Raw genomic sequence first — 22,079 nt, 5'->3', positions numbered from 1 at the left:
ATTTATTCTTCACTACAAGCTCATCTGTATTAAAAAAACAAAAAAAAACAAAAAAAAACAAAAAGCACACACCCCACCAAGTTGACAAACATGGGACTCCTGGATTAAATAAAATTTCTGTGCCTTAATGTCCCTCATCTTGACCCTCTCCTTAACTTTCTCCATTCTCTTGTTTGCTTGGGTGGGTTACACCAAATCCCCATTTTTGTTGCAACATTTATCCTGCCTCAAATGACTACTTACAAAAACATTTGCTGTGTTCTATAATTTGCATGTTTTGACAAGACATTGATAGTTTGTATTATTTATCTGAACAAATTATTCAATAAAAACTATTGGAATATAAAACTGAAAAAGTTTACTTTAATATAGTTCTAAAAAAAAAAAAAAAAAAGTGCTTGCAAGTCCTAAATCAGTATCTAGAGGACAGAAGGGGGATCATTTTTCATTTATACAGGATAGTGTTGACCTAGGAGGACATTTTTCATGTCCTCACTTGTAATGGTTGTTCAGGTCAATCTTTAAAATGGTGGCATGACAGGTCTCAGTAGCAGGCAGTTGGGGCTCCACAAATAAAGACACTAGAGATACAGAAGGGCAGTTTTGGCTACCAATCAGCAGAGAATAAGACTATCCCAAAGAGTGGTACAATTAAACCATCAACATGTCAATTAATATACAAAGAACTTTAATCTGATATTAATATACAAAAGTTATAAAGCTGATATTTTACATTAAAACCTGACAACATTAAGAAGTGACAGACATAACAGGCTCTTAAGACAAAGAGGTATCATGATACCACCCAGCTTTTCTAGTATAAAGGGGCCCCAACCAGCACTTAGTGGTCAGTAGAATCTTGAACCTTACACAACCACATTCAACACCACTTCTCGGCTCAGGACATAAAAACCATCTGCATCCAAACAAGGCTGGCACAAAGTTCCCCATTCAGGAGACTGTGTCCTTATTTCTGTAGTCCAGCTACGCCACGGCCTTAATGTGTATTGCACCAGACTTTGAGCTTTGCAGTTTCTCCACCATGGTACGGGCATACCGCAAGCGGCTAGCTAGCTCTTTCGAGCAGCCAAATTCTTCTATAAGGCTCAACTTGTATGTGTGGAACTCCCGTTTTTCATCAATATAGGAGACAGCAGCCATAAGAGGACACAGGATGATCTTTGTGTGATCCTATAGAAAAGGAGGCACATTTTAAACTGCAATCAAAAGATTTTATATTTAAAATCAGACTTAGTACCTGCAATTCACTACTATTATAGTGAAGAAAATAAGTATTTGAGTGGGCAAACATTCAAAATTAGCAGGGGATCAAAGAAACGATCAGTCTAAAAATCAAATGGTAGGTGTATTGTAATAGACAGTAGCAACAACAACATTTAAAAGAAATGCATGTCTAACAAATGATGACTGATTTGCATGTTCATGAGGGAAATGTATTTGATCCCCTTCACAAAACAGGACTTAGTGGCAAATCCCTTGTTGGCAATCACAGAGGTCAGATGTTTCCTGTAGTTGGCCACCAGGTTTGCACACATCTCAGGAGGGATTTTGGCCCACTCCTTTTGGCAGATCCTCTCCAAGTCATTAAGGTTTGGTGGCTGACATTTGGCAACTTGAACGTTCAGCTCCCTCCACAGATTTTCAATTGGATTAAGGTCTGGAGACTGGCTAGGCTACTCCAGGACCTTAATGTGCTTGAGCCACTCCTTTGTTGCCTTGGCCTTGTGTTTGGGTCATTGTCATGCTGGAACACCCATCCATGACCCATTTTCAATGCCCTGGCTGAGGGAAGAAGGTTCTCACCTAAGATTTGATGGTACATTGCCCCGTCCATCGTCCCTTTGCTAAGGGGACAGGACAACTGCACCGCATCAGTGAAACACCCCCAAAAGCAGAATGTTTCCACCACCCTGTTTGACAAAAGGGATGGTGTTCTTGGGGATCATAGGCAGCATTCCTCCTCCTCCAAACACGACAAGTTGAGTTGATGCCGAAGAGCTCGATTTTGGTCTCATCTGACCACAACATTTTCAACCAGTCCTCTGCATCATTCAGATGTTCAGTTGCAAACTTCAGACGGGCCTGGACATGTGCTTTCTTGAGCAGAGGGACCTTGCGGACACTGCCGGATTTCAATCCTTGTCGGCGTAGTGTGTTACACATTGTTTTCTTGGTGACTGTGGTCCCAGCTGCCTGGAGATCATTGACAAGATCCTCACGTGTAGTTCTGGGATGATTCCTCACTGTTCTTATGATCACTGAAACTCCACGAGGTGAGATCTTGTATGGTACACCAGACCTAGGGAGACTGACAGTTGTTTTGTGTTTCTTCCATTTGTGAATGATTACACCAACTGTTGTCACCTTCTCACCAAGCAGCTTGGGGATAGTTTGGTAGCCCAGTCCAGCCTTGTGTAGGTCTACAATCTTGTCCCCGACATCCTTGGACAGCTCTTTGGTCTTTGCCATGGTGGAGAGTTTGGAATCAGATTGTTTGATTGCTCCTGTCTTGTCTTTTATACAGGTTTAAAAAAAAAAAAAAAAAAGAAAAAAAAAAAAAAAAAAAAAAAAAAAAGGAGATTAGCAGCACTCCCTTTAAGAGACTGCTTCTAATCTCAGCTTGTTACCTGTATGAAAGACACCTGGTAGCCAGAAATCCTACTGAATGATAGGGGATCAAATACTTATTTCTCTCATGAACATGCAGATCAGTGCATCATTTGTTAGACATGCATGTCTTTTGAATTTTTTGTTGCTATTCTCTTCCAAGTGTTACAATACACCTACCATTCGATTTTTAGACTAATCATTTCTTGGTGAGTGGGCAAACATTCAAAATCAGCAGGAGATCAAATACTTATTTCCTTCACTGTATATCAGGTATGCAGAGCATCTGAATATATGCAACCTTAGGCACCAGAAAAGAACCATTGCTCTTTGTTAACTTCCAACAGTGCAGCATCCTGCACAGTCCTCACCTGGAAGAAGTTAATCTGAACAGTACCATTGCTCAGATGTAGGATGATTGCACTTCGTGTCCTGAACCAGGTCCGCAGGAAGGGGAGGCGAGCCAGCTCGTCACCCTCCCGAGGAGTGATGTTGGCGCCGGCCTTCAGAAGGTGCTCGCTCATGTAGTTCCTGAAGTATTTCAGTAGTGTGATCTGCAAGGGAGAGCAGATTGTTGGGCTACAGAATCAATGACAGTAAAAATGTTACAGCTAGCTTACTGGTGTATCAATACAGCTGAACGCCTAAGCAGCACCCTTTGTACAAGAAGCTGTTGCCAATACAACTAATCAATACTATGACCAGAAGTGAGGGTACCTTCAACCCTCATTATGACCAAAAGATGGCTAGTTAATGTGCAATGTAGTTGATTTTATACATTTTTATATTGTTCCCTGGAGCCCAGGGAATTCAACATGGAAGATAGTACACTTAGTTTGGAAAGGGGGGGGGGGGGGGGTTCAAAGTTTAAGGTTTTAGACCTACAACCCACACACACACACACACACACACACACACCCTTTTACTCCACATTCAGGGTACCAGCATGTGGACACAACCCAACTACTGCCATTGTAACATTTGGTACTGGTGTGATTTCTGATGCAACTAGAGTTGCATGACAAGTTAAAAAAAAACAAAAAACAAACAAAAACAAACAAAAAAACCACACAAAAAAAAAACCCCCACAATTTTCCATGGTGCCCAGTCTAATCAATGTGACTGCAGAACAAATGGTTCCTGTGCTACTCTATGCAACTGGGTTCCATATTCTGTGGAGCCACTTCACACTACATGATTAGATCAGAATCATGTCGCATTAGTGTGAACCAAGCCATATTTAAAAAAAAAAAAAAAAAGTTGAGTACACCTGTCAAAGGCTGCTAAATATTCTATTCTAACTGGCTGTCATGCAAATAGTTTCTGGATTTTAAAATGGAGGAAATTACAAGAAATAATTCCATCTGTGTATTGCAGGCCATTGATGTAACAAAGCCATTAGATCAGTATGACAGCCAGACAGCTTGCATTTTCAGAAGTAAAAGGTCAGCAGTGGCAGTTTCATTTCCGCTGTGACAGTTTTCCTCTAACACAAAGGACTCCGTTTACATGTCTCAGGTAAGGATTTCTAATCGTGCAAACGCCTTAAACCAAGTATTATTTCCGGTTCATCCCATGCTCTTACCTTCTTTGTCAGTGCCGATGGGTAAGAGCGCACAGTGAGGTAAGACTCCGTATTATTCCTCTCAATGTACTGTAGACTGTCTCCATCATTGTACATTATCAGCCGAGTGGAGTCATTGAAGAGAACACCTACACTGTTATCACACAGCTGGTAACCTGGGGAGAAAACATTTCAGCTTAGTGGCCATGTAAGATAACAGCCATATATCAGACTGCAGTTCAGGCCAACACATACCTAGTCCATATTTGTCAGAGTAATCCACCCATTTGCTGACCCAGAAGATTGGATTGCAGGCTGGATCTTCTGCTTCATCTATAGGATATATTAGAATTATTAGCCGCACCCCGCTGTAGTGTTACCACATCAAACTCTTTAAGCCATCAGGTTCTACAATTCCAAAGTCCCCCACCACAAATTCAAATAAGTCAATTAGAATGGACCAATCCAGAGGGAATTCAATATACATGTATAATAAAAAGGCAGATCTACCCACCTATCCTTGCTCTTGTTACTTGTGAGCAGGAACCACATTGTTCTGCCCCATGCAAGTTTGAGAGCATAATGATATACTTGGAGAAACTGAAAAGCATGACCTCTGATCAGTGCAAGCACAGATGAAGCCAAGAGGTTCGAGAACCCAAGTCCTACTGCTACACCTGGAAAACAACTATTTAGAAAAGCACATGCTAAAAAAGCAAGGAATTCAGCCACTTTATGATAAATGTGCAGGCACACTAGGAGTCAAGTCCAATGAAGTGCATGCTACCTCATGGACTTATCGCATTAAGATCTGACAGCTTTATGGCGTTCCAGACACTACACTCCAAGGCTCTGGAAGGGACAAAAAAAAAAAAACCAGACAAGGGCGCACTCTCATTGTGCATTATCGTGGTATACCACGTGTTTATTGAATCGACAAATGGATGTATACGCACAAACCAAACTATATTAAAAAGCAGTGTATGTGGTCCACAAAAACAGTCGCAAAAGGGCTGTGTCTTTGATGCGGATAAGACAACGCGTTTCGGGAGCTTATATACCAAAGAAATGTCAAAAGGAGGGTAAAAAGTGGTCCTATGGTGTCTTGCACATGTTCACCGGGCAACGGCCGCATCGTCTGTACACTGCCTTCCAGCCATTGCTGTGCAGCGTCCTGGCTGTTCCACATTGGGGGCAGTTTTCATTGAGATGGTGACCGTCCATCGAGTGTCAGGGTCACTCCTTGGGGGTAAATGTAAGTGCGCCTCCAGCATATTACATGTGCGGTAGCCTGTGTGTATTTTATGCATTATACAGGTTGCTGTTCGTTACATATTATACGCCACTTGATTGTTTTGGTTTTGTTTTTTTTTTGCTCTGCAATTGGGCTGCTAGAAGTGGGTGGGTCTATTTAACCCTCCTTTTGACATTTCTTTGGTATATAGGCTTGTGGCCAGTAGGTTTATTTCTGGCTCTGAGGAAGGGGGTTCAGCTCCTGAAACAAGTTGGCTTATCCGCATCAAAGACTGCACTTTTGCGACTTTTTGTGGACCACATACACTGCTTTTAATATCATTGGTTTGTGAGTATACATCCATTTGTCTATTCAATAAACACGTGGTATACCACAGTAATGCACCCTTGTCTGTTCTTAACCAGTGGTCAGATTTCCTGATCTTTGAAGAGCAGCACCTCTTTGTTGGGCATCCTGATATTTTTCAAGTTTGCATGAGGATTGGAGCACTGGTTTCATTTCTTTATCTTTTGGAGTGAGCACACACACACGTATTTTGTGAATTAGTTCACAAAATACTAAGGCTCCCACGTTGTGTAAATGGCCAACAAAGTGAAGGGGTGGGCACAGCAGCTGCATGCAACTCTGCAGCTGAAAGAGCAGAGACCAGAAGGTCCAGCATTGGCACTCCAAAACCTAAGAGGGAGGTGTTAAATTCAAACCGGGACTTTTGAGTTTAGATATTAAAAGAAGAAAAATTTCAAGGAATGGAAACTGCATTTGTTTTTCGACATACTCCCCTGCTACATTTACACACTTATCCCAGCGTTTAATGCCTGGAAAGCTTCAGCATAGAAAGATTTGTCAGTACGCCTGAACCATCCTAGGACAGCCGGCTTCACTTAGTCATTTGTGAAGCAGAGAAAGATTAGCCTCTTGAGCAATTTCACAACAGGTTATGTGTACTTTCCAGGATCAAGTGTTTCATGCGCTGAATGTTCATAGGATAAGCACTAGTGGACATATGGCCATCTTTGAAGCATTAACATTCAAATACAGCATCTTCCTGTAACTGAGATCTCAGCAATATACTGGGCTTCAAATCTTCTGTAGATAGCCACGGGGTTTACACCCTCGCTCACAAGAAAGATCAACACACGCTGTTCCATGTACGCACCAACGCCATTTGCCATCTTGATTACTGGTCTCTGGACTGGCCCACAACAGTTGTGCATCCCATCAGTAATAGGACACACTTGCCACACTAGAATCCCTTTTTGATACCTGTAAAATGATAAGTCCCGGTTTGACTTGAATGGCCCTTGTATATATAGGATATACCTATCCTTCCAGAGCTCCATTAACTTGTCAGATGTAAATTAAGAGAAGTCCACAAGGTGTCATGCACCTCATTAGGTGCACATAGAAGGTCTAAACATTTATTTATATTTATTCAAAGTTATTTAAGTGGCTGAATTCTGCTTTAATGGCTAGACTCGCACGAAGCATACATGTGGCTTTATTGGTCCTTAAAGCAATAGTAAACCACAAGAGGAGGGGAGAGAAAAAAAAAAAAAAAAAAAAAAAAAGTCCCCTGCAAGGTAATCTCATAATGGGCTAGTATGCATCGCATACTAGCACATTATCTAAAACTTACCTTAAAACGAAGCCCTCCAGCAGCACTGTCACAGCTGCAAGAGGTTTCCATCATCACCTGGTCATCCTTCCGCATTCATGATCTCCGGCTGTCTGACAGGCCGGACCATGATGACGTCACTCCCACGCATGCATGCGGGAGTCCTGGGCTGCGGTACACAGCTCTAAATGACACAGGTATGCTGTTCCTTCAGAGTGCATGCACTGGCTTTAAGAAAGAATCTCTCCTAAATCGGTGCACGTGTAGGAGATACCAGGTTTTACCTACAGGTAAGCTGTATTATCAGCTTACCTGTAGGAAAAAAAAGAAAAAAACCACAAACCCCACACAAGTTTACTAACATTCTAAGTGTCTGAAAAGCATGTCAGATTTCCAATTAAGCTGTTGGACACCGACTGGCTGCAATAGACCACTTTATAAAAAGTAATGTCCTAGTGTTCAGACAAGTGCCCCAAAAAAGGGAAATCAAGACTCACCCTGGTGGACCACAGCCTTCTCAGAGGGCTTAGCAGCATTGACACTGGTCAGTTGTTCCATCATATCAGACAGGTAACAATCCGCAGGCTCTGTGGGCTCTGGTGGAGCCATGTCGTCATCCTTTACTGGTGGTACATTCTTGTCAACCAATGGAGAATCTTGGCCTGGAGCAAACACCACACATTAGATACACTGCAGTGGAAATAAAATGAGCTCTTCTCAGCTATTCTTGTTCCTAAGGTGAACGTCTATGCTGAAAGAGACCCATTTGTGGTTAAAAACTGTAGCAAAAAAACCACGTTGTCCCCAAACTGGGACCTGTGGGCCAGAGGTGGTTCTTAGCTTGCATTTATCTGGCCCTTGTGGCATCATTTCTCCTACTAACAGTAGGGCTGGTCATATTATACAATTTTCTTCAGATTTTTGGTTTAGATTTACCAAAAACCATATAATATCCAATTAGGTAGGCTCTTGCACTACATAGTTGAAGGTAAATCTAAAGGAAATTGGGCAGAAAAATTGTATCGTGTATGGCCAGCCTAGGACAGAACACAAAAATTACCCACTGACCAAGTCAGGTGACCGTATTCCTCTTCTTGTGCACAGTCTACGTAGACAGTAAAAGGCTAGCAAGCTACCAACTTCATATGGACCAGCGGGTGTAAACCGACTTCAGGGTTTTAAACTGATCTACTTCCAATCTGATTTAAAACACAGCAAATGTAAGGGGATCAGTCCCTTCATCTAAGCGGATCAGAGGCCAGCCGGGTATAAAGGACAGGTGGTCTGGTTACACCACTCAGATTGGAGCAGGCTGTGTCCGAGTCTGTGCGTGTGAAAGAGAAGCACGAATCAGCGTTGCTCAGCAAGGGCATTTGTCCGTATATCCCCTGCTGAGCAGAGCAGATCTGTGTCCACTCCAGTTTATGAAGAGGAGGCAGACACAACCAGCTCTATAACCAGCTCTATAGGCAGTGTAAAAAGGACCAGCGGCCCGTTTACACCCAAACACCCTCTGTCTAGGTGGATTGGAGGTTGCTGGGTATAAAGACAAGTCCAAAAACACCTGCCGATCCATAAAAGGTGAATGGAGGGGTCTGCCTGAAAAACCCCGATAGGCAAACCCTATTGGACCGATTATGTGAAAGGGGCCCAATAGAACTTGGGTAAACAAAAACCACACACCCTCTTAGGAACCAATGGCTTGCCTTCCAAAATTTCTCTAGATCTTAAGGTGCAAAATTAGAGGTACCCATAGTCATAACAGGCCACAAGTAGTTCAACAGTATTTACAGAAACCCCCCCACACACACACAAAAGAAAGGTACTGCATTTTTTGCTCCATAAGACACTTTTTTCCCCTCCAAAAATGGGGGGGGGGCGGCGGGGAAGGTCAGTGCGTCATATGGAGTGGCCAGTCTGGTATTTCTGCCGCCAGTGTCAGAATACTGGGCCAGCTGCTCAGCTCTCTTTTGCAGCAGGACCTTACCTGTCCCTCGGCCGGCGCTGTGCAGTCTTCCCGCGCCAGCAACTTTAGTTGCTGCACGTGCACGAGAAGCGATGTGCTTTGTGAATGGTCCGGAGTCTTCTGGGACATGTGACAGGTCCCAGAAGACGCCGGGCCATTCACAAAGCGCAGCGCTTCTTGTGCACCCGGCACAGCCAAGTGCCCGCAGTAAAGAGGACAACTCTGCGGAAGTGGGTACCTGTCAAATTCAGCCTCTGGGTCAACCCCCTGCACTGGTGTCCGCTGCCTCTGGGTCAACCCCCTGCACTGGTGTCCGCTGCCTCTGGGTCAACCCCCTGCACTGGTGTCCGCTGCCTCTGGGTCAACCCCCTGCACTGGTGTCCGCTGCCTCTGGGTTCAGAATATTTTTCTTCTTGTTGTTTTTCTCCAAAACCTAGGTGCGCCTTATGGAGCGAAATATACGGTATACAAAGCCTTTTATCTAAAGCCTTCCTTTGGCTAGGCTTTATAGGGTTATTGTACACACCTAACAGTTTAAGATTGATGCCCTTCTGGATGTATACTTTTATGGGAGGATAAACTGGTATCTCAAGGTTTAGGCCAGGAGAGCCAAATATGGCTCCCAAACTGCAGTGATTAGAAAGACTTACCTTTGTTAATTGCAGTAAGTGGTTTTCTAAAGCTTGGATCAATGGAGCTTGGTGCAATGGAGAATCGGGGAGGCACAGTCAGGCATGTAGTGGGAAGGCGGGAGGGGATGTAGCCACTGGTGAAAAACTCGTCATTCAACAACTCATCTATGGTTGGTCGGGTGGTGGGGTCGGCACGGAGCATCCTCTGTATGAGAGCTGCCGCTACAGGGTTTATGTGCTGAAAAAAGGATGCAGTTAAAATGGCAGAAGAAGCTACGGTCAGCAATCATGTGATTGAAATGAATTGCTCCGTACGGTCATTCAGGGTTGGCAATGTGAGTAAAGGCCTAGGCATTTTGTCACATGACCTCTCCTGAAAGCCAACTAGGTCCTCACATGAACACATAACAGATCAGCAAAGTACTAACAACTTGCAGCAGTCAAAGCAACAGATTCAATTATGTTCTGTAAGGCAGCAATCCCTGATTTTTGTAGCCTCCATATAAGAAAGTTGGGGGGGGGGGAGAAGGGGAGAAAAAAAACCCCACAGCCACTGCCTCTAGGAATTGGTAAGCAGCATAATAAAAAGGTTTACCTTTTTGTTTCATGCTGCTTTATCTTTAGCTTGCAATGAAACTAGAGAAGCCACAGTTTAAAATAAAGGGAAGGTTTGTGCACCAGGCATCTCAAATAACCATGCCAACCCATCTGTCCCATTGTTTAAGCTCACCTTGGGAATGGAGTACTCGTTCTTCTTGATCCTTATATAGGTTTCTTTAAGGCATGACGTCTCAAAGGGGGGCTTCCCAACCAATAGCGTGTACCTAAAGAATAAGAGCAAAAAAGCTAGAAACTACAGATTTTTCTATCTGCACTGTTTAAGCTCAACTTCAGGAACTCACTTTGTACAATCTGCTGACTTACTATGAGTTACGTTCAATGTTGTGCATGCCACCTCACGGACTTATTTACAAGTGGCAGTTTTACTGAGTGCCGAAGTACAGCCATCACTACTCCTGGCACTCTACAATGCAGGTGGGAACAGCTGTGAAAAGGCAGAACTGCTGCCAGTCATAGGTGGTTTTGTATTCTGTGAATTTGTTCACATTATACAAAGCGCTCAGATCGAGCAAGAAGAGGAACATAGTCGGCACAGAATCTGCATGCCATTCTACAGCTGCAGAAGCCGAGACCAGAAGGTCCAGCATTGAAGTATAGTGTTAGCTATGCTCCCAGCACTTTGTAAAATGTGCCGAATTACCATGGGCTATGCTCGAGGTGCATGCCACCTTGTGGACTTTATCTAAATTTCCAGTTTACTAAGTGGCTGAATTTCTGGAGTTGAGCTTTAAAAACTGCAAGTGCAGTCTTTTATTCATTTCACTTCATTTTCTGAATTGGGTGGTTATAAGACATCTAGAATAAAGTGAACCTGTGTCTATAGTAACAACTTCGCTTTATAGAACAGGCATCATAGGAAACCCTGTGCTTATTGTTCTTTGCCCCCCCCTTAAAGTCTACAGTAAACCCCAGAAACCACATCTGCCTCATACGAGCAATGCACAGCTTATGTTACATCACTCAGAAGTGGAGATTAAAGCAATTTAAAAAAAAAAAAAAAAAAAAAAAAAAAAAAAGCCTCCTCTTAAGTCCCGTCAGCACTCCTGGCTGCGCCTTCTATCCTGCCCTGTGGAAAGCAGATTTCCATGGGTGCACTTGTGTGCTCCAGAGCCTCCCTGTCTGTCTCAATAGATGCAGTGGGGCTGTGCCATGTCCCCCATCACTGGATTTGATTGACAGGAACCAGAAGCATCTTCTCCCCAAACTCACTCTAAATGAATGACACGTGATGTCATTTGACAGATCTGTGAAAGGGAGAACTACAAGTACTAACAGCCTTTGCAGCCGTCAGGAATCTTCAATGAAACTACCTAGAGAACTCAGCAGCACCATGGCAGTTAATAGAAAACTACAAGCAGTCAGAGTGCAACTGCCTGCACAAGCAGACAGCTTACAATGACAGTCGGCAGGAGTCCTGCAATGCACCCACGATCTACTGATCACAGGTGCAATACGTTGTAGGTTCCTAGTAAAAAGGTAAAATAAATGCACTTTTACCAGTAAAAGGGTGTGTACAGTCAGGTCCATAAATATTGGGACATCTACACAATTCTAACATTTTTGGCTCTATACACCACCACAATAGATTTGAAATGAAACGAACAAGATGTGCTTTAACTGCAGACTGTCAGCTTTAATTTAAGGGTATTTACATCCAAATCAGGTGAACGGTATAGGAATTACAACAGTTTGCATACGTGCCTCCCACTTGTTAAGGGACCAAAAGGAATGGGACAATTGGCTTCTCAGCTGTTCCGTGGCCAGGTGTGCGTTATTCCCTCATTACCCCAATTACAATGAGCAGATAAAAGGTCCAGAGTTCATTTCAAGTGTGCTATTTGCATTTGGAATCTGTTGCTGTCAACTCTCAAGATGAGATCCAAAGAGCTGTCGCCATCAGTGAAGCAAGCCATCATTAGGCTGAAAAAAACAAAACAAACCCATCAGAGAGATAGCAAAAACATTAGGCGTGGCCAAAACAACTGTTTGGAGCATTCTTAAAAAGAAGGAATGCACCGGTGAGCTCAGCAACACCAAAGGACCCATGGAAAACAACTGTGGTGGATGACCGAAGAATTCTTTCCCTGGTGAAGAAAACACCCTTCACAACAGTTGGCCAGATCAAGAACACTCTCCAGGAGGTAGGTGTATGTGTGTCAAAGTCAACAATCAAGAGATGACTTCACCAGAGTGAATACAGAGGGTTCACCACAAGATGGAAACCAAAAACAGGAAGGCCAGATTAGAGTTTGCCAAACGACATCTAAAAAAGCCTTCACAGTTCTGGAACAACATCCTATGGACAGATGAGACCAAGATCAACTTGTACCAGAGTGATGAGAAGAGTATGGAGAAGGAAAGGAACTGCTCATGATCCTAAGCATACCACCTCATCAGTGAAGCATGGTGGTGGTAGTGTCATGGCGTGGGCATGTATGGCTGCCAATGGAACTGGTTCTCTTGTATTTATTGATGTGACTGCTGACAAAAGCCATTTACATCCAAATCAGGTGAATAACCTGATTTGGGTGTAAATCAGGATGGATAAAAAAAAAAAAAAAAAAACACCACCAAAATAAATTTTTGATTTAAATCCGATTTTCTTTTTAAATAAAATGCTTTTTGAGGAAAATATATTACCATCCAAAAGGTTATTCCCACATGAAATAAAGATTCGTTTTTTAATTATGTAGAATAAGACTGTATATGTTTAATTTTTTTGGTAAATAAATTCCATGAATCCATTCACAATATCATGCTCTTCCAGAGGTTTCTGTAAGATTATTGGGCAGTTTCTCTGCCTACAAGATATTATCACAGATGATTGGTTTACTTTGCAGTTCTCAAAACTGAATTTGACTCAGCGGAGATCACATGCCTCTTCTTCACAGCAAAAATGTTATAACATGAACAGAGTTAAGAAAAAGACCTTCATCCTAACTTCTACAAACCTATGAATACAGAATCAACCCCTTCAGTGCTAAGTTTCAAGAAGTTCAGTGAATAGAATCGAAACAATATTTTTCTGATTGTTTGGAGTGGAATAGATCTGCACAAGAAGAAAGTGAAACCAAGTGTGAGGAGGAAGGGGCTGACAGTCTAAGTTTCTTAAAATATATATATTTTGTTTAGCCAAATTAGTTAACAAACATGGATGTTTAAGCAAATCACATATGCTGGAATGTTATTGTTTCAGTTGAATAAATCTATTTAAATTATTATTAAGGTAATGATTATTTTTCTCCTTCCTAAGTACAACAGAAAAGTTGTCCAAATACGAATGATTAACCTATTAAATTGGGGATAAAAAGACTAATATGAAAAAGTTGTTATTCTAAAAATCTTCATCTACTTGCATATTAAAGTTATACCAGCAAGAATTAGTCTTTATGTAGAAAACTAGGATTTAAATCAAGCCTTACTGAATAGTGATTTAAATCAGTTTGATTTAAATCAAATCCACCCTGATGTAAATACCCTCAAATTAAATCTGACAGTTTGCAGTTAAAGCACATCTTGTTAGTTTCATTTCAATCCATTGTGGTGGTGTATAGAGCCAAATATGTTAGAATTGTGTCGATGTCCCAATATTTATGGACCTGACTGTATATCTATCCTTTCAGGAGTGTCAGACCTGTACCAGGGCCAATTCTCCAGATGTGGGGAAGGGAAGCACAGAAGCTTGTTGTGACTATCAATAAGGAACCTATTACCCTACTCCAATTAGGCAACACAAAGGTTGTAACTTATAAATCTTATGGACTCAAGCAACATCTATTCCCCATGTTTGACATGAGATTCCAAATTTCTCCAGAAAGCAAAAGTTTTGTTCTTTTATACTACATTATGCCAACAGCTGTTTTGTAGTGATAAAAATGTACATTTTTAATTCCACTTTATAATACAACTGGTACTTACATTATACATCCTATAGACCAGATGTCAACTTCAAAACTGTGGCCCTTCTTGCCCAACACTTCTGGTGCAATGTAGTTGGGTGTCCCACACAGGGTTTTCTTCCTCTCCCCATCAAATTCCACTTTTGTGGCAAGCCCAAAATCACCTGAAAGTTTAAAGAGTATACAAGAAACTGATAATGTTGCCAAAGGGACTGTCGCTTGCCCATTCAAACCACCACTCACTGATTCTGCACTACTCCACTGCTGGAGCTACAGGTTCAAGCCTTGTTAAAGCTGTGTCAGCTAGCATAGGAGCTTACACAGAGCCAACAACGTCCTCCCCGCTCTCATGTGAGTGTTCAGGTCTGGAGACTTGGCCACTTTGGCCCGAGCTGCATCCAAGGAAGGGTTTAGGCAAAGCATAAAAGAAGCCTTGATTTGAACTCAGTCAGTGCTGTGGCAGGCACTTTGGAGCTAAAGCCTGTCTGCCAAGTGAAAACCAAACCTTGGTCCGGGCTATCAAATCACCTCATTTTGCAGGTAGATAAGAAACTGGAAGATTGAAGTGCCTAAAGCAGGGGTCTCCAACATTGCAGCCCGGGGACCAGATGTTGCCCTTATATGACCCCTGTGGTACGATTCCACCAACTGATACCAATGATGGAGCACCATTCCCCCGACTGACATCAATGGGGGACCATTCTTTTCATTAACAATGGGACACTATTCCATTACCACCAATGATGGGGCATTGACGCCAGGGCATTTTCTACTTCAACTGGCCACAGTCCAGCCCCCCTAAAGTCTGAAGGACAGTAAACTGCTCTATGTTTGAGAAGTCTGGAGACCCCTGGCCTACAGTACCTTCCAGATACAAAGGGGTAACAAACATCACTAAAAGCCGTTAATCACATGGACTAAAGGACTGCAGCTTCTATGGACACCTAGTGAATTTATCAGAACCTCCCCATGGTCATTCATTCTTCAGAAGCAGAAAGGTTGAAGAAGACTGCATGGCGTAATAGGGAAATCTTGATTCCCTACCACCAATATAGGTCAAAGTCAAGAAATAAAAGGAGAGATACCAATTTTTCACCACATTAGGTCCCCACAAAGCATGCCTACCTATTTTCACATCCATGTCATCATTGAGGAAAAGGTTTCCAAGTTTGAGATCTCTATGGATGACTTTGTTGCTGTGCAGATACTGGCAGCCCAGGATGGTCTGTCGGAGATAATAGCGAGCTTCTGGTTCAGTCACAGCTTTCCTCCTCTTGTGCAGCTCCAGTAGGGACTAAAGAAAACAGAACATGAAATGACAAGCCTATTTATTTTAGGTTCTTCTATAGCGCCATCAATTTACAGTGCTTTATATATATTGTACAGTCACACCAGTCCCTAACCCTCAAGGGGCGTACAATCTATGGTCCCCAACTTACATTCACATACTAGGGCCAATTTATATAGGAGCCAATTAATCTACCAGCATGTCTTTGGAGTGCTGTAGGAAACCAGAAAACTCCAAGAGGAAACCCATGCAGGCACAGGGAGAACATGCAAACTCCAGGCAGGAGGTGCCGTGGTTGGAATTCGAACCAACAACTCTAGTTCTGCCAGGCGGAAGTGCTAACCATTTAGCCACTGTGCTGCCCTATGCAGGCCAGTATTACCAGTAGACTAGACAGAAGAGAATGGAGTAGAGCAGTGTAGTCCAGCAATGCCAGAAGAGACCTGACCCATCCCAGGGGCTGTGCTCCCCTTGCATCAAGATTTTACTTCCAGCTATGAATGCAGAACGCCTTTAAACAGCTGACCAACACCAATACTTCACGACAGGAGGTAATGCCGGCTCTTGTAGTGCGACACTCCCCAACCACATGAGCCATTCCACAGAACAGCAGTGGCAACGCAAATGAACAGATCTGGGTATTCGGATAAGATATTGTAAATGCACCACCCATACTTTTGGGTTTGAACACTAAAGGCCATAAGGTAGCTTCAACTCCAGGTTCAACGTGACACTAAACATACTTAGTTTAAATTTTGGGGTGGAAGAATGGCTAGTCCCCTTACCCTGACCTCTAGATCCAGATGTTTAAGTATTGCTTTCAAGGCGTATTATGTGTTTATTCCAGAGTGCATAACCCTGTTCTTGGAGGTACTTGTTATAGTTTCCATAGTACTGTTCCATATGACCTGTGAGACCCAACAAGGTCATTTTTTGTTTGGGACCTTGTGAGTATTGTTGGGCGGTATGGAAAATTTATATTAAAAAAACACACACACCTTAGTTTTCCAAACTTACAGCAACACTTCCCTTTTGGGTGGAACTCCGCTTTAATGTCTCGTCCCCCACTCCCCATCATGGGTAGGGCGCCTTTGGGCAGAGGGTACCGATTTTTGCAGGTACCTGCTCCCACTACAATCACCTAGGCAATGCAAAAACGGAAGTTCTCCTCCCCCTTCCCAAAGTCACCAGGAGCACATGACAGGTCCCAGAGGATTGCAGGACTTCTAACAAGGTGAAGTGCTGCTCGTGCATGCACAGTGGGCACCAAGCTATGAAGCCACAAGCCAGGTGCCCACACTAGAGATGCCGACACTGGGGAACCAGGACGGCTGGTGAACCTGGCTGAGGCAAGGACACAACTGGATCGCAGAACAGGTTAGTGGCTATTTTTAGTCAGCAGCTACAGTTTTTGTAGCGGTCACCTTTTTATCACCGGTGTCTGGAGCTCCGCTTTGAGGTCTGTCATCTATTCATCATTAAATGGTTTTAGGGCTTGTTTACACAAGCAGCTGTGGAAGGAAGGGAGTGCGTCCCTTTAGCTATAAAGGCAGCAGCCAGGGGTGTACACACGCCATGGTGCATTGCAGCAACAAATATACCTTTTCACGTTTTTTTTCTGGGCACCATCACCCATCAAAAGTGATAACTCACCCACTGTCAAATGCTCTGAAGAGTGATCCAAGAGCAGAGGACTTCAGAAAACAATGCAAGTGTAATTGAGGGCTGTTTGTCTGTCTCCTTGTAACATCCATTGTGACCTCCCAAATCTCTCCATTATCTCCACACTTCTGTTTGTTTGGAATAGACAGAGTACATTAGTTCAGTCATTTGTGCTGCTCTATGTACACTACAAACTCCACCTTGCTGTACAGGAGCAACCAAGTTGCTACATACAGCGGGACCATGGAGAACAGACGTGGCAATCCTCAAACAGGACGTCCGGTCACAGCAGCAAAGAGATCTGGAGGAGGCTGAAGACAGAGGGTACCTTTAAATTATCACGACTAAGCTAGGGGTTCCAATATGGTCCCTTAACCCCACTGCCAAGTCACTTCCCTGTTCCCACAAAACCCCTGGAAAACCTTCACCGTCAGGTCTTGCTACATCTATTCACGCCAATAGGGAGTTTATACCACCATTGGTAAGAATGGAGACCGCAGCATTGATAAAAGGGGCACCGCACCCAAAGACTTTGTAGGGCACAGACCAGTGAGCATGTGAAGCAGGGGTCTCCAAACCTTCTAAGCAAAGGGCCAGTCTGCGGTCCTTCAGACTTTAGGAGGGCTGGACTGTGGCCAGTTTGAGTAGAAAGGTCCCGACGTTCGTGGGAGAAAAAAAAAAAAAAAAAAAAAAAAAACAGCGCTCTATTGTTTGGTGTCAGTCAAAGGAATTGTGGCCTGTCACTGGCATCATTGGACCCCATCATTGGGAGGAACTGTGCCCCATCGCTGGTGTCATTGGGTGCCCTCATTGATGTAAATAGGGGGAATTATGCCCAACTGTTGGTATCAGTGGTTGAAATAGTGCCCCAAGGGCCGGATAAAGGCAAACAAAGGGCTGCAGTTTGAAGACCTTCCCGGGGAGAGGTCCCACAGGGAAGACCTTCCCGGGGAGAGGTCCCACAGGGAAGACCTTCCCGGGGAGAGGTCCCACAGGGAAGACCTTCCCGGGGAGAGGTCCCACAGGGAAGACCTTCCCGGGGAGAGGTCCCACAGGGAAGACCTTCCCGGGGAGAGGTCCCACAGGGAAGACCTTCCCGGGGAGAGGTCCCACAGGGAAGACCTTCCCGGGGAGAGGTCCCACAGGGAAGACCTTCCCGGGGAGAGGTCCCACAGGGAAGACCTTCCCGGGGAGAGGTCCCACAGGGAAGACCTTCCCGGGGAGAGGTCCCACAGGGAAGACCTTCCCGGGGAGAGGTCCCACAGGGAAGACCTTCCCGGGGAGAGGTCCCACAGGGAAGACCTTCCCGGGGAGAGGTCCCACAGGGAAGACCTTCCCGGGGAGAGGTCCCACAGGGAAGACCTTCCCGGGGAGAGGTCCCACAGGGAAGACCTTCCCGGAGGCATCAAGATGGCATTCAGCTGCCAGCAGCCATACAAGATAGAAATGGATAGGTTGGCATCTTATTTTAAATATGGAGAGCCTGCACCCCCTTGTTTGTAGTCCTCTTGCCCAGCACTCCACATACAGATCGCCAGGACAGTTGCCTACCCCAGTAAGCGTATTCTAGAATGTACACCGGGATGGACATATCACAGCCCCTTGTGTGTCATTTGTTGAATGATGTCACCCATAGCGTTGTGCTCCTGGCTCTGTACCAAAATGTTTGCATTACAACAATATCAGAATAGAATATTGAACACGAATACATTTATATTACATTTTTATTACAAAAACTAAAAATATTCATAAGCAGGCTACCATATGGATTTTCTACTAAACAGGAGAGAGTAGACCTGATCAACAGACAAGTGACCGATCTGTAATCGTTGCTGATCCCATGGAAACTAGGATTAAAGAGCCAATCAGGATACAGAACTTGTCAGCTTTCACAAGCCGAACGCCAGCTCTCAGCAACCAAAACGGCTCTCAGCTTTGCAGGCATGCGACCAGCAGGGGGCAGACAAAACAAGAGGAGGGGGCGGGGGATGGTATGTGGACTGTTAGACAGCCTGGGGCCAACTCAGAGCTGACACTCGGCACATACCACTTCTTACATTGCGGGGAGAATTCTCACAAAGGACCACATATTACCTTCTACACTGATCCTGAGCCATCCTACAGATGTCATCATAGACATACTAGGGTCATGGTCACTGCCTGTCCACGGGAACCATGGTCCCATCAGGACCAACAAGAGATCCCCCTCCATGGCAACAGCTGCTGCAGCACTTCTTGGCAGCCAAGCTGTCATTCATCTAATGGAGCTGTACCAGAAGATTTGCATCTGTGCTGCTGGGGAACTACAAGGCCCAGCCTGCCCTGCCAGATGTCCTTTATAGAAGGCCAACAGAATGATCCACACACGGCTCTCAGTGCTACACAATACCCAGCAGGCCCAGTGCCTACAGGGACCGGCAGGAACTACAAAGATCAGCAGCTCCCTGGGTGCACTACAGGTCTCAGCTCTTCCAAATGCAATGCTAGCCAGAAACCATCAGAGGAAGGAAGAAGAAGCCATGATCAGCATAGGACTCACTGTATGGCTTCCTTCTTCCTCTAAAGGACATCGATTAGCACAGCATTTGGGAAAGCTGAGCCATGTAGTGCACCCAGGGAGCCTCTGAGCTTTGTAGTTCCTACCTGTCCCTGTATGTACAGCTTCAGTTCCATCACTGGGCCTGCTGGGCATTGTAGTTCACAGCCTGGAGAGCAGTGTGCATCCTGTGTTCCGTACTGACGATTCCATTCTATGGCCACCTTGGAGGGGATCTCCGGACTCTACAACCCCCCCCATTGCTAAACTGACAGTCACCAGCCTCTACATACCCCCCAAAATTCTATATACCCCCCATTCTGTCCAATGCATCTCCCCCACAGATCACCAACCGCTACAGACTCCCCCACCACCTCACCCCTCAGAGATAGCCATCCTCTACAGATCTCCCTTTACATACCCCCCCCAATCAACCCTTTAGAACCCCCCCCCCTTCCCCATACTCCGCAGATTCCTGATTCACCCCCCCCCCCCAATCTGCTAAGATTCCCTTTCTACAGAACCCCACCCCCTCCCTCTTCCAGGCACCCCCCATACTCTGATACCTCCCCAATTCTCTTTAGCACCCCCCCCCCCACACACACACCTTCTACAAATCACATTCATCTTCCTGCACCCCCCCCCCCATTTTCTACAATCTCACCTTCCTTTTCCAGCCCCCCCAAATCTCTACAATCTCACTCTTCCTGGCACCCCTTAGTCCACTAGAATCCCCCCCCCAATCTTCTACAATCTCACCTTCATGGCCCCCCCTATCTTCTAGAATCCCCCCCCCCCCCATCTTCTACAATCTCACCTTCATGGCCCCCTCTTAGTTCCCCCCCCATCTTCTACAATCTCACCTTCATGGCCCCCTCTTAGTTCCCCCCCCCCCCCCATCTTCTACAATCTCACCTACCTCTTCATGACCCTCCTCTTAGTTCCCCCCCCCCCCGGCTTCTAGAATCCCCCCCCCCCATCTTCTACAATTTCACCTACCCCTTCCTGGCCCCCCTTAGTGCCCCCCCCATCTACAGCATCCCCTCTCCCCCCGGGATCCTACCCTCCTCCGGCACAGCTCCAGCACCACGTAGACGAAGTCGGTGTCCTCGAAGAAGCCGTGGAAGCCGACCACATGGCGGTGGTTGAGGCTGCGCTGGATGGAGATCTCCATGGTCATCTTGTCCTTCTGGTGCGGCTTCAGCAGCATGGTCTTCGGGACGATCTTGCCGGCGTACACCTCCCGGCTGGCCAGGTCGGTGATCTCGTAGCACTTGGCGAAGCCTCCCTTCCCCAGGAAGCGGCCGCGGAGGTACCGCCGGCGGGTGCGCGGATCCACCAGTATCTCGGGGATCTCCTTCACCGCCGTCGCCGTGCCCGGGATCCCGGGGGGTTTGGCGGTTGGGGCGGCCGCCCTGCCGTCTACCTGTGCCATATGTGTGCGCGGAGGAGGAAGCGGGGTGTGGTGTGAAGAGTGCTGGCGGAGGAGACCCGGATCGGTACGGACACTGTACTCCCTCTGCTCCCGGCCCTACAGCCGCCGTTGGTTTTGAAGCAGAATGCACGCCGCTGATTGGCCGATACGATTTAAACTCCAAAGCCGCCGGCCCCGGGGCACCATGGGAGAGGAGAGGTTTAAAAGGACGGGCTGGGCGGGGACAGCTTTATTGACAACGGACGTTGGTGGAAACAGACAAAGAGGGCGGGGCTGTAAACCCACAACATGGCTGAAGGCTGACAGGACGATGGCTACAGTCCCCCGAACCTGAGCGTCTATGCCTGGCAGCCAATCGGCTTCTAGCTCTCATTTTCAAAGCTTACCTGAACTCGATGTAGATAGAAGCTGATTGGTTGCCATTCAGATCGGTTCCAGTTTTCCTACATCCCCCCCCCCATGCCATAAATAACTGCCTAGACCCCATTCAAACTTGGGAGATTAGGAATCGCAGGCAGAAATGGTGCAATTCCAATTGTGGCGAAATGCATGATGCGTCTTCCAGTGCGATTCATGGCAATCCAAACGCAGTGCGATTTTGATGCAATTGTCACACATCAAAAGCCGGATTCGCAGCACAACATGCAAACCTTCTTTGTGCAACAAATGCATTATTTATTATAGGTATTTATATAGCGCCGTCAATGTATGCAGCACTTTACATATATTGTACATTCACATCAGTCCCTAACCCTCAAGGGGTGTACAAGCTAATGTCCTTAACTCACATTCATACATTAGACAGGAGCCAATGAACCTACCAGCATGTCTTTGGAGTGTGGGAGGAAACTGGAGTACCCGGAGGAAACCCATGGAGGCACAGAAAGAACATGCAAACTCCAGGCAGGAGGTGCTGTGGTTGGGATTTGAACCAGTGACCCTAGTACTGCCAGGCAGAAGTACTAACCACTTAGCCAC

At 45.3% G+C, this 22,079-nt stretch overlaps 1 protein-coding gene across 1 annotated transcript; it reads right to left on the bottom strand.

Annotated features, from left to right (window-relative positions):
• Positions 1–671: 671 nt before the first annotated feature.
• Positions 672–21,219, bottom strand: LOC149458290 (serine/threonine-protein kinase PLK1). The gene is made up of 10 exons (XM_089682428.1): positions 20,730–21,219; positions 15,306–15,474; positions 14,200–14,344; positions 10,391–10,484; positions 9,679–9,898; positions 7,560–7,724; positions 4,448–4,525; positions 4,214–4,368; positions 3,000–3,182; positions 672–1,191 (listed from the first exon to the last, which is right to left on the bottom strand). The coding sequence occupies exons 1-10, from the start codon at positions 21,099–21,101 to the stop codon at positions 985–987; spliced, it is 1,788 nt and encodes a 595-aa protein (XP_089538554.1). The 5' UTR covers positions 21,102–21,219; the 3' UTR covers positions 672–984.
• Between the last annotated feature and the right edge of the window lie 860 nt (positions 21,220–22,079).

This window comes from Staurois parvus, unplaced genomic scaffold (assembly GCF_062004578.1).
Source record: "Staurois parvus isolate SC_StPar_1 unplaced genomic scaffold, SC_StPar_1.0 ptg000289l, whole genome shotgun sequence".
Classification (NCBI taxonomy): Eukaryota; Metazoa; Chordata; class Amphibia; order Anura; family Ranidae; genus Staurois; species Staurois parvus.
This window is presented reverse-complemented; position numbering and strand designations above follow the sequence as displayed.

Coding starts and splice junctions, on each gene's coding strand:
- LOC149458290 (XM_089682428.1), bottom strand. CDS start 21,101: ATGGCACAGGTAGACGGCAGGGCGGCCGCCCCAACCGCCAAACCCCCC. Junction 10,485..14,199: donor TGGTCTATAGGATGTATAAT/GTAAGTACCAGT, acceptor CTTATTCTTTAG/GTACACGCTATTGGTTGGGA. Junction 4,369..4,447: donor CTCTGACAAATATGGACTAG/GTATGTGTTGGC, acceptor TTTTCTCCCCAG/GTTACCAGCTGTGTGATAAC.